Source organism: Myotis myotis, unplaced genomic scaffold (assembly GCF_014108235.1).
Source record: "Myotis myotis isolate mMyoMyo1 unplaced genomic scaffold, mMyoMyo1.p scaffold_m19_p_10, whole genome shotgun sequence".
In the NCBI taxonomy this organism is placed as follows: Eukaryota; Metazoa; Chordata; class Mammalia; order Chiroptera; family Vespertilionidae; genus Myotis; species Myotis myotis.
In genome coordinates, this window is record NW_023416314.1 from 1,909,253 (window position 1) to 1,926,205 (window position 16,953).

The 16,953-nt window shown below is 61.4% G+C and overlaps 1 protein-coding gene across 1 annotated transcript in view; it reads left to right on the forward strand.

Annotated features, from left to right (window-relative positions):
• The window catches only part of LOC118664101 (Down syndrome cell adhesion molecule-like protein 1), a 94,730-nt gene that overhangs the window by 26,063 nt on the left and 51,714 nt on the right, over positions 1-16,953 (forward strand). The window contains exons 11-13 of the mRNA XM_036323973.1: positions 13,994-14,193; positions 14,838-14,934; positions 15,576-15,704. Of these exons, the coding sequence (XP_036179866.1) occupies positions 13,994-14,193; positions 14,838-14,934; positions 15,576-15,704 (426 nt within the window). The remainder of the gene's footprint in view (positions 1-13,993; positions 14,194-14,837; positions 14,935-15,575; positions 15,705-16,953) is intronic.

Genomic DNA, 16,953 nt, shown 5'->3' on the forward strand with positions numbered 1-16,953 from the left:
AGACCCGGGAATCCTGCCATAAGGACACGGGAATCCTGCCATAAAGACCAGGAATCCTGCCATAAGGACCCAGGAATCCTGCCATAAAGACCCAGGAATCCTGCCATAAGGACCCGGGAATCCTACCTTAAAGGCCCAGGAATCCTGCTATAAGGACCCAGGAATCCTGCTATAAGGACCCGGATATTCTGCCATAAAGACCAGGAATCCTGCCATAAGGACCTGGGAATCCTGCCATAAGGACCAGGAATCCTGCCATAAGGACCAGGTATCCTGCCATAAGAACCCGGGAATCCTGCCATAAGGACCAGGAATCCTGCCATAAGGGCCCGGGAATTCTGCCATGAGGACCAAGAATCCTGCCATGAGGACCAGGAATCCTGCCATAAGGACCCAGGAATCCTGCCATAAGGACCCGGGAATTCTGCCATGAGGACCAAGAATCCTGCCATGAGGACCAGGAATCCTGCCATAAGGACCCGGGAATCCTGCCATAAGGACCAGGAATCCTGCCATAAGGACCAGGTATCCTGCCATAAGAACCCGGGAATCCTGCCATAAGGACCAGGAATCCTGCCATAAGGACCAGGAATCCTGCCATGAGGACCAAGAATCCTGCCATGAGGACCAGGAATCCTGCCATAAGGACCCAGGAATCCTGCCATAAGGACCCGGGAATTCTGCCATGAGGACCAAGAATCCTGCCATGAGGACCAGGAATCCTGCCATAAGGACCCAGGAATCCTGCCATGAGGACCAAGAATCCTGCCATAAAGACCCGGGAATCCTGCCATAAGGACCAGGAATCCTGCCATGAGGACCAGGAATCCTGCCATAAGGACCCGGGAATCCTGCCATAAGGACCAGGAATCCTGCCATAAGGACCAGGAATCCTGCCATAAGAACCCAGGAATCCTGCCATAAGGACCAGGAATCCTGCCATAAGGACCCGGGAATTCTGCCATGAGGACCAAGAATCCTGCCATGAGGACCAGGAATCCTGCCATAAGGACCCAGGAATCCTGCCATAAGGACCAGGAATCCTGCCATAAGGACCCGGGAATTCTGCCACGAGGACCAAGAATCCTGCCATGAGGACCAGGAATCCTGCCATAAGGACCCAGGAATCCTGCCATGAGGACCAAGAATCCTGCCATAAGGACCAGGGATCCTGCCATAACGACAGTGCCCATGGGCTGTAGGTCAGGGTATGGACTGCAGGTCATAGAAGACAGTGGGATAGGCTGACTTTTAGAGTCTGACCGACCCCGTGTGAATCTGGGCTCCTGTGGCCTTGATGAGTTTGCCGGCCTCTCTGTTCTTCGTCTTCCTGACATACAGAAGGAATCCTACGGGCACTTCCCTGGCATGCTCTTTGTTAAGACTGAAGTCTGATGGCAGGTGTAAAGCAACCAGGTGGTACCTGGCACCCAGGAGGCCAACCAAGATGTGGCCGCCAGTTTTGTTATTCTTAATGCAGGCCCCAGGGTAGGCGCAGGAGAGGCTGCTGGGAGCAGGGCCTGGTGGGGGGTGTCTGTTGGCCTCTCCCAGGGCGCCCTCCTATAAGAATCACAGCTTCTTTATCGCTCGCCAAAACCCGCTCTCAGCTCCGCAGATGGGGAAGTCAGCGGCGGTCCATGCTGGGATCTGGGGGCTGGAGGGTTGGGGCTGGGGCAGCAGGAGCCACTCCCCTCACACCATCAAGAAGCACTCGGTCCTTGATAAAACCAGGCAATCATTGTCAACCCTCGGCCAGGGAGAGCCTGGCTGATTCTGCTGTGTGAGAATGAGGAGTAGCAGATGCTTCTGGAACCTTCCTTGATATGAGATCCTTATCTCCCCACTGTCAGCAGGAGAGATGAGCCCAAATGCTCGGACTTTGGGAGGGAGGGTCTTTGCTGCTTTTCTCCAAGTTTGGGATTTCCACTGACCTGGTGTGGCCATGGCTCTGTGGTCCGTGGTTTCTCTATGGAGGTGAGGGGATGTGGGGTCCAGGGGACAGGTGGTCCAGGGGTCTGGGGGCGGACTGTGCGTGAGGACACCCAGTCCACAGCAGCTGTCCCCCACGGCATGGGGCCCTCAGGGCCTGAATTTTTCCATTCTGTCCTCACTTTCCCAACCAGGCAGCAGCTGTAAAATATGCTGAGGTGTTCGGAGAAAACACATTTTATAAATCAGGGCAGCATCATGCGCGTGGGCAATCACACACACATGCACACCACTCACACACACACACTCACACACTCATTCACTCACACTCACTCACACACACTCACTCTCATACACTCACTCACATTCATAAACACTCAGGCACATACACACTCACACACTCACACACATTTACTCACACTCACTCACACTCATAAACACACACACTCACACTCATTCACACTCACAGTCACACACACTCACACACTCATTCACTCACACTCACACTCATAAACACACACACTCACTCACATTCACACTCAGTCACACACACTCACACACACTCACTCACTCACACACACACACTCACTCACACTCATTCACACTCACACTCACAGTCACACACACTCACACACTCACACACACACTCACAGAGGTATTCATCTCTGGCCCCCTCTTCCCACGGGAGTGTCAGACCCTCTCACTTAGGGGCAAATCTGCACCTCGGTCCCTCTCCTCCTCCTTGTCCTCATTTCAGTGCCGCCCACCGTGATGCACACACCCCTTTCCTGTGTCCGCTCCAGCTCTCACACCCCTGCGGACATGCTTCCCCGCTCCCCTCCCCTCACTCACACGACACAGAGGCGCTGGGTCCCTCTGCACCCAGCTCCCCGCCCGCCCCTCGCAGGACCCTCTGGGCCTCACACGCCCTCAGCACATCGGAGCTCCAAACCCTCACACAGACTGCACCTTGGGCTGCCTCCCTCACACCTTTGCTCTGTCACCAACACCCCCTCCAGCCCAGCCCCCCTCTTCGCACACATCCTCTAAATATGCCTGTGCCTGACTTACAGGCTGAGGTGATCGGCTTCTCCCGCCTTCCCATGCTGGGGGCCTCTGGACCACCCCGAAGCCAGCAGGAGTGGAGGAGGCAGGGCCAGGCTCCAAGGCCTGAGGCAGGCCCTGTGCTGGCTGAGCCTGGCAGGCCTCTGACAGGGGTGGGGGCCTGGCTGCCCTTCTCCTGCAGCCTGAATGAGCCCACACAGCCCCCGCTGCCACCGATGCTTCTGTGACAATGGGGCAGTGCTGGCGGGATGGGCATGTGGGCTCCTGGCCTCTGGGCACTGCCGTGCTGCCTTCCACGGCACTCGCACAGGCCCCCTGCTCCAGGGACTTCGCCCGCAGCCCCTCCCCCTGCACATCCTCCCCTGCCTGTGGGCCTCTTCCCCCTTCACTCTCCCTCAACCTTCCCCCTCCCCCTACCTCTGGCCTCAGTTGAAAGGGCAGAGGTAGGTGGGGAGGGATCTTCAGGATCCAGCATGTGAGTCACCAATGGGGTTGCCAGGGAAAGCCATTCAGTCCATCCCCAACAACCCACCACCACCCTCCCCGCGCCCACGTGCAGGGCCGAGCGCAGGAGGGCCTGCCATTGCAAGGCTGACTTCGAGACCAGCCTCGAAGCTCCCACCACACGCGGGAGAGCGTTGGCCAGTAGTTCCCCTTGTCAGATGGCACCTCGAATGGCCTCTCGGGAGGCAAACTGGCCTTGGCCCCCCTCTGGCCAAGTGAAAAGAAGGAAGTAAATACTCTGTCAGAGAGGCATGCACTGTAAAGGGCACCCTAGCGTCACACCGAGTTTCCGTGATTGGCCTCCGCCTGGGCACGCCCGCGCAGTGACCCCACGGTTTCCAGCGGTCACTGGCAGGATCTCACGCGCTCACTAAGTAGGCCTGTAGGATCCCTGGCTCCAGAGCAGGGACTTTAGATCCAGGGGGACCTGGGTTCAAATCCAAGCCCTGCCCTGGGTAGCCGCGGGTCCTGAAGCACAGTCTCTGTAAGCCCCAGGTTCCGCCTGACAGTCTCTGATCGTCGGTGAGGGCTAAATGGGGCATTAGCAGCAGCCACCGCTGTACTTGGCACCAAATACGTGCCAACAAGCAGCACCACTGGTTTCAGGTGCTGCAGACCTAGCGAGGAGTAGAGTGAAGCTGCTGTTCTCAGGGAATTTAGAATCTTAAAGAGGAGATACACATATGCCCAAAACAACTCAAATGTGCGAGGCAGCAAGTGCCTGCAAACACTATGAAGAAGGGGGTACAAAGAGAATCGGATGGAGTAAACAACTTTTTAACTTGGGGGTCAAGAGAAGCTCCACAAATGTAGAGCCGCCAGTGGGACTTGAAGGATTCGGACAACAAGGGCCAACAGGGGCAAGGGTCACTCCATTCCAGGATGAGGAGGAAGCATGGCGAGGGCACCCAGCCTGGAAAGGCGCGAATGGCGTCTGGCGAGGAGACGGGGAGGGTGATCGCAGGTGCTCACGGCCTTGGGAGCGAAGCATTGTCTTCCCGGGGATCGATGACTCTTGGTGTCAGACACCAACCCAGAGCTGCAGGGGCCCGGGGTCCGGTGGGAGTTGGGTTCCGGAGCTGGTTCTCGGAGAAGTGCCACGTGGAACCCGTGCCCAGGGCCCCAGGTCGCTGAGGTGGTGCTGGGGTGGGCGAGGGCTCTCAAAGTCGCTTCCATCTGGGCTCCTTCTGTCTCCAGAGTTGCAAGACCGGCAAAGTGAAGATTCTGCAGGAAATGTCCCCGCTGGTGCGGCTCAGCCCCCGCCTGCCGCTGCTCCCTGTCGTTCAGTGGTTACTGAGCCCGCCGAGCGCCTACCCTGGGCGGGGGAGGGGGCCCTGCACACTCGTGCACCTTTCCCGCGGCCAGCCTGTCCGTGGGGCTGGGAGTGGAAGGGGGTGAGCTCCTCGCAGAGCGGAGAGAGCAGAGCCCATATGACCCCCCACCTTAGGCTGCCCCCCAGTTCCACGGAGGAGAGGCTGTGGCCTGTCCTCCCGCGCACTCCGCACAGACAACCTCTGTCACGCGCTGGAACCTGGTGCTGGTGTCCTAGGGCCGTGGTCGGCAAACCGCAGCTCGCGAGCCATATGTGGCTCTTTGGCCCCTTGAGTGTGGCTCTTCCACAAAATACCACGTGCGGGCGCACACGTACAGTGCAATTGAAACTTCATGGCCCATGCGCAGAAGTCGGTATTTTGTGGAAGAGCCACACTCAAGGGGCCAAAGAGCCACATGTGGCTCGCGAGCCGCGGTTTGCCGAGCCGCAGTTTGTCGACCACTGTCCTAGGGCCACTGTAACAAAGAGCCACCAGCTTAGAGAACAGAACTCATTCCCTCCCGGCTCTGGGGGGCTAGCAATCCCCCGGGTGTCAGCAGGGCCGAGCTCGGCAGCTCCAGGGCAGCCCGGGCCCCTCGTCCTCGGGCTCCCAGCGACTCGGCGTCTCCACCGCACGCAGCCTTCTCGCTGTGCCTTCATACCGTCCTTCCTCTGTGGGGTCTCTCCTCTCCTCGTAAGGACAACGGCCATATTGGACCAAGGGCCCACCCTGCACCAATAAGACACCCTAATCACATCTACAGAGACCCTGTCACAGCCACAGCCCCGGGGGGAGCAGCAACATAGCCCCTGCGGCAGTCCCCACGCCAGTGTTCTACCCCCACTCTATGCTTCCCAGAACTCAGACACTGACTGCTCTCCTTCCCAGCATCCCTCAGTGCCCTTGTCTGAATCCAACCAGCCTCCTCCCTGACACCCCCTCCTGGTCAGCAGCCCCCAGACCCAGCCCCTCCTGGGCCCTGAGTCAGCACACGGCCGAGGGCGGGGCCTGGCCAGCTGCCACCTGGAACCCAGCCATGCCCATCCTTCATGCCCTGTTGTCCATGGATGCTCTCCAGCCACAGGGGCAGAGCTGGGGTTTTGCAATGGGGACCTATGGCTGTCAAAGTCTGAAATATTTACTAGCCAGACCTCGGCAGAAAGAGTTCGCCAAGTTCTAGTACCTTCCAGTAATTACAGAAAGACGGCTCGCCGCCTCCTGTTTCTGAAAGGGTTCCGACGTGCAGTGAGGAGAGCTGAGTGTTCTCTCACCTCTAACACAGGAATGAAACCACTCCCGCCGCCTCGGACTGGTGAATGCAATGAGCTCACTCCCACAGAGCACCAGCCGGGTGCGTGCACATCATTAGCGTCCCCTGGGTGGTAGGCGTTTGATTATTACTGTCATTTTCTACTGGGGAGCGTGAGACCAGAGGCGGGAGAGCCAGGTCCCGCCTCCCTTAAAAATCCTCCCGCCTCCTGCTTGGCTACTCCTCGGGGAGCAGCCAAGAGAGGGACTGACTGACACCCCTGATAGGAGGAGAAAGCGAGGCCTGGTGAGATCGGGTGCCGCAGCACACGCAGCCCATGTCCCAGGGGTCCCATGCAGACCAGCACCCCTCACACACACTCCGTGCCAGTGCTGCCACCCATGTGCACGGGTGGTGGCCAGCCAGGGTCCCACGAGCCCTCAGCCCCCGGGCACCTCCCCGCCAGCTCAGAGCCGAGGCTGACGGCTTCCATGCAATTTGAATTAATCTCCTGCTTCAGGTGGAGCTTGGCTAATCAGGGGAGACAAGGAGCCGAAGTGGGTGCAATCAAATTAACAACTCCGTGACCCTGGCTCTTTAAGAACAGAAAGGCACCTCCACCCTAGTCCTTCCCCGGGGAAGCCTGGAGCTGCTGCCAGGGCTGAGCGCAAAGAGATGCTCCCACCTGCCCCAGGCCCGCCACCCCGCACGCTAGCCATGGCCCTGTGGCAGCTTGGCTCACCCACCTCAGGCCCGCCACCCCGCACGCCAGTCACGGCCCTGTGGCAGCTTGGCTCACCCACCTCAGGCCCGCCAGCCACAGCCCTGGTGTCAGCTTGGCCCACCCGCCAAGCGGGGCTCCAGCTCTTGTCAGGATCTCGTTAACCAGGAGCAGAGACACTAGCCGTTGGATGGAGGGACGAGCTGGGCTGGGTTGAGGGTAAGGAGGGCCCCTCATCTCAAGTGGGCAGACTGGGCACGTGTGATCCTTTCAGAGACAAAAGGAGCTGAGGCCCCGAGCAGGAGGCCCCTGCTCCGCCCGAGCTGGGTTTGCAGGGCTCTCAGGAAGGGCCTGTCCCAGGGACAAGGAAAGGACATTGTGCCAGCTGTCCGCCCGCCACAGAGAACAGCGTTTCTAGGCAGAAGCCCGTGGGCTGGGGACCTCAGCCGCCTCCCCTGAGCCTCCTGAAGGGGACGTGCACCGCACCATGCTCTGCCCTTCTCCCGGTCCTCCTGGCTTAGAGACGGCTCCCCTGCCGCCCTTCCCCGGACCACAGTGGGAGTCACCTGGGTTAGGGTGCCATTAAGGAATGCTGGTGCCCAGGCCCCGCCCTGGGCCAATTAACTCCGAGCCTCTGGGGTGGGGTCTGTGCTGGGAGACTTTTTTAATCCCCAGGTCATGCTTATGTGTAGCCGAGCCTGGGAACCTGCACTCCTCCCGCATCCGGCATCTCTCAGCCTCCCCGGTTTCCAGCCCAATCTTCTCCCCCCACAATTGGCTGTGTTTCTCTTTGGAAAGCCTGGCCTCGGGCACTCCCCTTCCTGGTGCCCGTGCCTCTCCCTCTGCCTGCTCTGGCCGGCATCACCTCGTGGGGAAAGCCACAGGCACCGGGCTGAGCCCTGGCTCTGCTGCCAGTGGCTGTGTGAACTGGAGCAATGGACTCCTCTAAGCCTCAGTTCCCCGTTTGTAAAGTGGGAATGACGATGGGGCTGCTGTGAGGGTTGAGTGAGTTCATGCAGGTGAGAGAACGCACATGGGAGTGGCAATGATGTCAGGTACTGCACATTCTGTGCGCAGCCCATGGCAGGTGATGATGGGCCAGCGGCTCCCTCCCGGCTGGGAGATGGCTCTCCCTGTGGGCTGTAGCGCCCACTCCTCTCCCCCTCCCCGCCGTGGGCATTCTCACCCTCTTCCCGCACATCCTCCCTCCCTCACATGCAGCTCTCCCGGGGGCCTTCACAACGGAATCTTCCCTCCCTGGTGACAAGGGAACTTGTCAGGAAACACAGCTGAGCTCCATCACCAGGTGGGAGAGAGGGAGGGAGGCAAACGAGGACTGACTCGCCACCGCCCGCCCCTGCTCTGCCCCCAGCCCGCCCGCCCTGGCCTGGCATCCCCGCCCCCACCTCCAGGCTTCTCCAGGTGTCAGCCTCCTTCCGCACTCCCACCAGGATCCACCCATGCCATTCCCACGTGGCTTCCCACTCCTGGGACCAAACCCAGGATGGAGGGACACCCGCCAGGCAGAAGAGGCTAGACTCCACGGGGAAAGGGGACTCAGAGCTGCCTCCCCCCGGTGCTCACGAGCTGTGTGACTTTAAAGGCCCCGCAGCCTCTCTGAGCTGCTTCCTCAGCGCACAGTAGGGCAGACCGCCCCAGGCGGCTTAACCAGACGCTCCTCACAGAGGAAGTCCAGTGCCCTGTAAACCACTAGGAGCAGCCCCTTCTCCCGGGTCCCACCAGCTGCTGAGGGGGTCCCCAGAGAAGGGGACGCTGGGGGAGTACGGGAGCACCAAGTAGGGGCCCCGTTTAAACACCATGGCGGGTTGAGCGGCCCCAGGACGCCATCTGCAAACCTGGGGGTGAGTAAGGAAGCAGAGTGGCTCGGGTGTGTAAAATCCTGTCAGCCCCTTACGTCAAGTTACAATGCAACTAGCAGCTGGTCTGGGCAGGACCTCGGGGTCACGAGGAGCCGTCTTCGAGGGATTTCACACCCGGGACCCGTTCCATCGGATCCTGGCACAGTCTTGTTTCTGCAGTCGGTTTCCTCCCCTTTGGCTGTGTCAGGAGCCCCAGCGAAGGGTGGGGAGGGGCGGGGGACTCCACCCCGCCCACGCCCTGCTCCTCTCCGGAGTCTGCCACAGACCCGGATTGGAGTGTCTGCAGAGCCATCAGATGGTGGCCTGAGCACCGCGCCCAGGGCAGGCTCGCCCTGCCTCGGAGCGAGTCTGACTGCGCCCAGGGCAGGCGGGCCCAGGGCACGGGCACGGGGCGGCGGGAGAGGCGGCCGGCACCGAAAACCTTCCTTCCTTCCTCAGATACGCGCTCAGTCCTGGACAGAGAGGCTCCTGTCCAGGGTCTCACGGTCCCCCAGGAAGTGGGGGCTGCAGCAGGACATGCCGGGGCGACCAGGCTGTGTCCACAGGAGAGGCAAAGGCGCTCTCCTGTCCTGTTGGAGCGATGAGTCGCCTTGTGGCTGCTGCCAGCCTTGGTCATGCAGGACCCCGCCGTGCACACAGCCCCCTCCTGACGGCCCCCCGAAGCTGCTCCCTGCCGCCCCCTGGGAAGGGCTGCTGAACTGCCCACCACAGAAGCCACGGCTTTTTGTTGACAGCAAATTCCATTTCCCAGAGCCAGAGACTGCGTGCGGGTGGCAGACAGACAGATGGTGAGGGGTGGCCGCCCTGCAGCCACAGCAGGGCGGGCGGAACGAGGGAGGGACTGCCTTCTGGAAGCCTCGGTGCCATCGACTGAAAAAGTGGTGGAACAATGGGGACAAGACTCACTTCTCCTGGGTGTTGGGGCATCACTGAGCAATGAGCCAAGAGGCCAAAGCATCCAGCTTGTCACCTGCCCCGTCACAGGCGTGGCCACGGAACTGAGTCAGGAAAGACACAGTGCCGCCTCCCAGGAGTGGATTCAGGCAGAGCGCTAGAGCACTGCCAGCACACAGCTCGTGGGAAGGTCCCAGTCAAGGGGCACCGTGTGTGCATGTGTGTGTGTGCATGTGTGTGTGTGTGTGTGTGTACGTGCACACGCTCCTGCAGATGACCGCACGTGTCTCCAGGGAATTCTTGGGGTCTGCCCTGGGGCACACCAGGTCTGGTGCAGGGAGAGTCCCATCATTACTGCAATTCGGTGGAGCAGAGAGACCTTGCGGTCCAAGGCGGGGCTGGGGGCCTGGGGGTGGAGGGAAGAGAGCAGATACAGGGGTGCAGCCTCGTATGCTACCTGTGGGCACAGAAGGGCGCTGTGGCCCCTTCTCTGGGGCCCCACCAGCAGAGTCTGGTGGAGGGGCACAGTGGCAGAGTTCTCTGCTCAGGTGTTGGCAGGAACACTGTAGGGCAGGGGGAAGAGGGAGGCAGGTTCTCTGCTACCTGCCCAGGACAGGGAGCTAAAGACCCCACATGCCAGGAGAAATGTATCCTGAAGCATAGAATCACCTCCCAGAGCAAGGAGCTGGATCCCCAGACCAGCTTCCCCTCCCTCCAGGGCCCCAAGACAAGGGCCTCTGACCCCTGTGTGCTTCTTCTCCCTGGCATCTTCTCTCTGCCCTGCCCTCCACCCCCCTATGCCCCCCCCACCCCCGTGCAGGGCTCGCTGCTCCCGCCGCAGCCCTTTCCCTAAGCAGAAAAGGCTCCCAGGAAATTCCTCCTGAGGCCAAACAGGTCTGCGCTTCCCGCTGCCTGCACAGGGCGCGTTCCAAGTTCAGCCACTCCTGGTGGCACGGTTTGAAGTCTGCCCGTGTCCCGGTCACACCCCAGCTGGCTGACACCAGTCCAGGGCCCAGCCCAGCCCACACACAGGAGTCACCGGGACTCACAGCTGTGCGTCCTGAGGATGGGAACTCGCACCTTCCGCCACGAGGGCGGCCGCTGCGTGGGCCGGGCTGCCTCTCCCCTCCGGCCACTGCTGTTCACCAGCACCGTGACCGCTGGCCTCGGTTGCGTCATCTGTAAAAGAAGGTTCGTGTAGGTGATGCAAAAGAGGGGCTCTTCCATGGAAACCAGATGCCAGCTATACATGCCATCTAAACCTTCAAAAGGTGAACAGAAACGGCGGTTCCTTGTAGGAGCACATGTCCTGTGTCGCAGTGTATGTAAAATATGAGCATGCAATCCGTGTAAACGCATGGGTGAGACCGCGCGTTCCTTCCCTCCGGTGCTTGAAAGGCTCGCGTGGCTTTTCGCCCGCAGCACAGCTCGGCTGGGACCGGCCACGTTCCAGGGGCCCAGTGGCCACGCGTGGCTGCGGTTCTCGGCTCCAATGCCTGAGTGTGTGGAAGAGCCTGGCAGACCGGGTCTTGCCTGTGCATGTGTTTGCCTGACGCTTTCCTGGGAGCAGGAGAGGAGCGTGGGGGCCTCGGGTGGGGAGAGGTCTCCCAGCATCTGCTACACGGCAGGTACTTGACGCCTATGCACCCCGTTTGCCCCATAACAGCTCTTGGGGGCAGACAGCCGTGTCTCCGTGTCACAGGCCGTGAGCCCTAAGGCCACACAGCCGGTAGAAACGTGAACAGACCCGAGCCTGCTGGCCCCGAGCCCCTCGAGCTGGGCGGGGCCCAGGAGCCGTCTCCTCTCCCTCCTGGACGGGCCTCCTGAGCTGCCTGCGCTGGGGCTGCGAGGAGCATCGGGCTGTGCTGCCTGCGCTCCTGGCCACAGCAAGCAGCCAGTGAGCAGGAGGGTGAGGGCACCCACCCAGGCCCGGGGGCTGTCCTCAGGGCTGGCGCCCGTGGCTCTGGGCCTGTCCAGGGTCTCTGGACCCTGACGGCTCTGCTCCCCATGCTGGCTCTGGGGACAAACCTGGCTGGGGAGCTAAGCTCCCCGGGGGTGGGACTGACATACGAGGGTGTGCAGGTTGTAGCTGCTCAGAGGCACGTCGCTTAAGGGGCAGGGGGAGTCGGAAACCCACTCCCCGCTCCTCTGGCCAAGCCTCAGTCTTCATCCAGCCAGCGGGGTGTCCGTTATCATTCACACCAGCCACACAGGCTGCCGCAGCGCCCCCTGCAGAGCAGAACAGGCTGTGCTGTGAGCGCCACTCCAGCGCAAAGCCTGAAGCCCTCCTTCCAAAAACACTGCCCTTCCCCTCCCTCCCTTGGGCTCGGACCTACGCTGAGGTTGGACCCTGCTCCCACGCCTTCCCCCTTCCCATGTCTCTCTCCCTCTCTCTCTCTCATCCTCTCTCCTCTCTCTATCTCTCTCTCTCTCTCTCCCTCTCTCTCACTCACTCACACACATACACACACTCACACACACACACACACACACACACACACACCCCTCTCTATAAACCTCCCTCAGCTCCTCTGGGCTTTGCCCCTCTCCCCCAGGAAGACCTCCAGGCTCTGCCTGCCCAGGCCGGGGTGGGGGGGTGGGAGGGGCGGCCAGACCCCTGACGGTGGGAAGAGCAGAAAGAGCCCGCCTGCCTCTCCCCCCACCCAGCCCCCACGTTTCAATCCTCCAGGAAAAACGGAGGCATCTGCAATGCAAATCCCGTGTTGCTGTAGCAGCTCACTCTGTATTCCGCCCAGGTTTATCCGAGTGAATTATGCAAATCTCTGATGGAAAATATTCCTGCGCACATCCTTGAGTGTAAAACCTTAGTCAATAATTCATACCCGATGTCTGTGACTGCAGGCTTTTTCTTCATTATAACTTCACCTCGTTATTTGTCTTTCGCATTTTATTGTCTGTCCTGGTGTAATGCCATGCATTATAAAAGGGATCTGCTCTATGATTTGATGAGCTGGGGCTGGGATGCTGGTGCAGGGGCCGCGGGCCCGTCATACCAAGTCCCACAGGACTGAGGCAGAGGGGAGGTGGTGGCTGGCCATGCGGTGTGAGTTCAGGGTCACCAGAAGCCCTCTTCTCCCCCCCACACCGTGCTAGACCGCGCTCGTCCACCGCCTGGCGTCCCCGGCACACCACCATGGCTCACGCCTTCCCTGCTCCAAAGGCTTGGTCCTCAGGAGCAGATGAGCTGGCAAGTTTGCCGGGGAGGCCGTCTTCTGAGTAAGTCTCTGGAGCTAGAGGAGACAGCGATCGGAGGACACTGGGGGTGCAGAGAGGGCCAGCCCCTGAGGGCCAGGGACTCGCGCCCCGAGAGAGCCGCTGGAGAGGACAGTGCTGGGCTGCCGTGAGCTGGGCGCTGCTCTGCAGACGTGGCATGAGGAGGGGCCTCCCCAGTGGGCTCGGGGGAGTGTCTGACTCTTTTTTTAAAATATATTTTTATTGATTTCAGAGAGGCAGGGAGAGGGAGAGAGAGAGAGAAACACCAGTGAATCAGCATCGGCTGCCTCCTGCACGCCCCACACCGGGGACCGAGCCCACAACCCAGGCATGTGCCCTGAGCAGGAATCAAACCGTGACCTCCTGGATCATAGGTCGAGGCTCGACCACTGAGCCACGCCGGCCGGGCGGGAGTGTCTGACTCTTGCCATCACTCACAGCCTCCCAGTCTGTCTGTCAGCGTGCCTGACGCTCTCCCTCTCCCGCAGTGGCCACGGGGCCTGTGCTCCGAGAGGCGAGTCTGCCGGGAAGGTGGTGAGGTCAGGGCCAGGCCTGCGGACACGTCGGAGCGCTGAGCCAGCGGGGCTGCATCCTGCGCCTCGGGCGTCGCTCCAGCAGGTCCCCTGCCCAGGGCGCCGCTCTCCCCTAAAGTCCTGCCTGTCAGCTGTGCCTGTCCCACAGGGGCCCCACCCTCCTCCCTGGGCATTGCGCCCTCTGCCATCTGCTCTCATCACGGCCGTGAGACCTCCAGGCCGGTGTGTACGTTCCCTGTGCAGACACCTCAAAACGTCATTACCATCACGTCACAGAACTGCTAGCATGACCCAGCGCCAGACCTATCTGATCAGGAGTAATAAACTCACATGTGGATGTGTGCTATACCATATCAAAAGTTTGCTTCTGAGGGTTGTTAATATTTGATAGCCGTACTTCCGTGTATCTGGTCTCCTCTGTAATTGTAGGCACGGTGTGCATTTTAAAACATTCTGAACGGGGCCCACAGAATGGAAGAATCCCTGGTGAAGGGAGGCTGCCAGTCATGGGTGGGGGGAAGGAGAAAGGGAACAGGCAGATGGGGTTCCCTATAGCCCTCCTCAGCCATTATCAGACCCTCTGCCTGGAGCTGAGGGGCTCCGTGGGGAGGGGCAGTGGGGGAGGGACTTGCCTCCCTCACTGGGGCCTCCCGCGCCCTCTCCCTCCCCAGTCCCGGCCATGATCACCTCCCACCCCAACACCACCATCGCCATCAAGGGCCACGCCAAGGAGCTGAACTGCACGGCGCGGGGTGAGCGGCCCATCATCATCCGCTGGGAGAAGGGGGACACGGTCATCGACCCCGACAGGGTGATGCGCTACGCCATCACCACCAAGGACAGCGGCGACGAGGTCGTCTCCACGCTGAAGGTGAGCGCCCACGCCCGGCTCAGGGACCCCGACTCTCAGGAAGTGGGGATCCCACGGCTGTGACATCTGTATCCAATGGAGCTAAATAGGAAGTTTGGGGAGCCCCTCCCCTCATCCCCAAAATTACCTCCCTTTTCCTAGCTATTCCCTTCTCTGGCTAGGAACCTCGCCTTAGAACCTCACAATCTCCTCCTGACAGCCCCAGGCCAGGAACTGTGTGCAACCCTCAGCCCTGCCCTCTTCTCTAGAGCCCCTGCCTCCATTCGCCCTCCTGGGCCCTGGGCCCTGGGCCCTCACTCCCTCCCTCCTGTGCCCTGGACCCTGGGCCCTCACTCCCTCCCTCCTGGGCCCTGGACCCTCCACCCTCTACCCCTGGACTCTTCCTCCCTCCTGGGCCCCTCCCTCCCTCTCTCCTGGACCCCTGGACTCTCCCTCCCTCCTGGACCCCTAGACCCTCTGCCCTCCCTCCATATCCATCCTTGGGACTGTCTGGGAATAGGAGCCCTGGCAAAACCCCAGAGGGCACCCTCCCAGAAGAGGCCACGCTGACCTCACTGCAGAGGTCACTGCAGAGCCTCTGCGGAGACCAGCTCTTCACCAGGCCCTTCCCTCCCTCTCCCCTCCTCCTGCCTCTGCTGCCCCAGCTCAAGCCCGCGGACCGTGGGGACTCGGTGTTCTTCAGCTGCCACGCCATCAACTCCTACGGGGAGGACCGGGGCCTGATCCAGCTCACGGTGCAAGGTAGCCTCCCCTCCCCACATCCCCTGCCCTTCCCAGGGACCAGGTGTCTGTGCTGACTCCACTTCAAGAGCAGGGGCAGTGCCACCCCCACACGGTGGTGCAGCAGGGGCAGTGCCCACCCCCACAGGGCAGTGCAGCAGGGGCAGTGCCCACCCCCACAGGGCGGTGCAGCAGTGCCCACCCCCACACGGTGGTGCAGCAGGGGCAGTGCCCACCCACATGGAGGAGGATGACAGGAAACAGCCCTGAGGAGGCCTGCCCACCCTCCCTCCTGCCTGGAGTGGACGCTAAGGGCTCCCCAGGTGCACTTCCAGCACAAGGTTTGCAGAAGGGCGGGGTCTGGAGGCCGCAGGAAGGGAGTCAGGCTGGAAGCAGCTGGGAATTCTGTGTGGGGGACACACAGGCCATCAGCTCTGAAGAGTCCCTACAAAGGGGCTGCCCTCTCCCAGGAAAGGAAGTGGGGATCCCCTGCCAAACCGTGTGCCAGGCCTCTCCCTACTTCACCTGGCCCACACTCCAGGGTAGACTACAGGTCACACTAACCCCCAGGGGTCGGCAGAACCCCGGGAGTCCCTGGGATGGGCAGGAGGCCAAGCTCTCTGCTGCCATCCTCACTTCTGCCCCCTCCCCGCCACGCCCAGAGCCCCCCGACCCCCCAGAGCTGGAGATCCGGGAGGTGAAGGCCCGGAGCATGAACCTGCGCTGGACCCAGCGGTTCGATGGAAACAGCATCATCACGGGCTTCGACATCGAGTACAAGAACAAGTCAGGTACACGTGCTGAGCTGCCTGGGCCCCGGGACAGCGCCAGGGCCTCGGGGCTGCCCTCTAGGCGGGCACCCCAGGACGCATCCCTGCGCAGCCCCTGTGGCTCCCAAGGGGAGGGACACTGGTGGGACTGGGAACCCAGGGAGCAGACGGGGGGTCCACAGCCGAGGGGGAGGGGTCCCAGTGCTGCCCCTGGAAGCCCACAGAATGGTCGGATTTAAAGCAATTCAAAGGCCCTGGGCCTGGGGCTGTCTGTGGGTCAGAGACACGACGGCTGGCGGGTTACCTGGGCCTGGGCTGTGGCTGTGGGTCAGAGACACGGTAGCTGGTGGGTGACCAGCCGTCCTGGTTTGGGATGATGCGGTGACTGGGAGGGAGCTGGACGGCTGTTCCTTGCCGAGAATGGGTTGGGTCATTGGTGGGTGGGAGTCCCTGGAAGAGGAACCCTCCCAGAGCCCTCCCCAAGGGTGCAGCCAGCTCCTGCGAGGCTGCCCACCACTGTGACCCTGTGGGCGGGCGGACAGTGGCCGTGGGTCTCTGGGGAACAGGCGGGGGGGGGGATGGTCAGGGAGAGGGGTCCCAGAGGGACCAGAGGCCTGGAACGTGAACCATGCCAAAGGTGAGGCGCAGGCGTCTGTGCGCACATCGGTGTGACTCTCTCAGGGTGGCACCTGATGGATGGGCAACAGGGGAGGGAGGGCGGGTCTGACCTGTGAGGGCAGGAGCGAGAGGAAAACAGCTTCTCCTTCCGGACCCTCTTGTGCCTTAGGGTTCCCTCCCGTAGCTGTGCACGCTTTTCAAATCGTTTAAACACAAAACAGTCTGGGTCCCTGCCAGCCCGCCTCATCTCGTGGGTCTTAGACGAAGTCCAAGATTTCGTTTTCTCCCCAAAGCTTTCCAGCCCCTCCTGCCTTCCTTAGCACAGAGCGCGCTCGTGGGCTGCCCCAGCCCTGGCCCCACTGTGCTCCCGCACCCAGCACAGCGCCCCACGCAGGTGCTCCACGCGGCTGTGTGAGTGGGAGGGAGACACAGGGGCACAGCTCTGAGCTGAGAATTCACGTGGAGAAGCCCCTCTGTCCAGGGCACTGGGGCCGTGTTTGATGCGGTTTCTACAGGAGAAGCTGACGGTCTCGCTGGGGAGAAAAGCCTGCACCCGAGTTCGCCCTGCGTGCAGGAGGCGGTGCCGAGGGGGGCTGTCCCGGGGGGTCAGAGAAGCATCTCCCCGATCCTGCAGAGGCCGCATTGAGCTGGG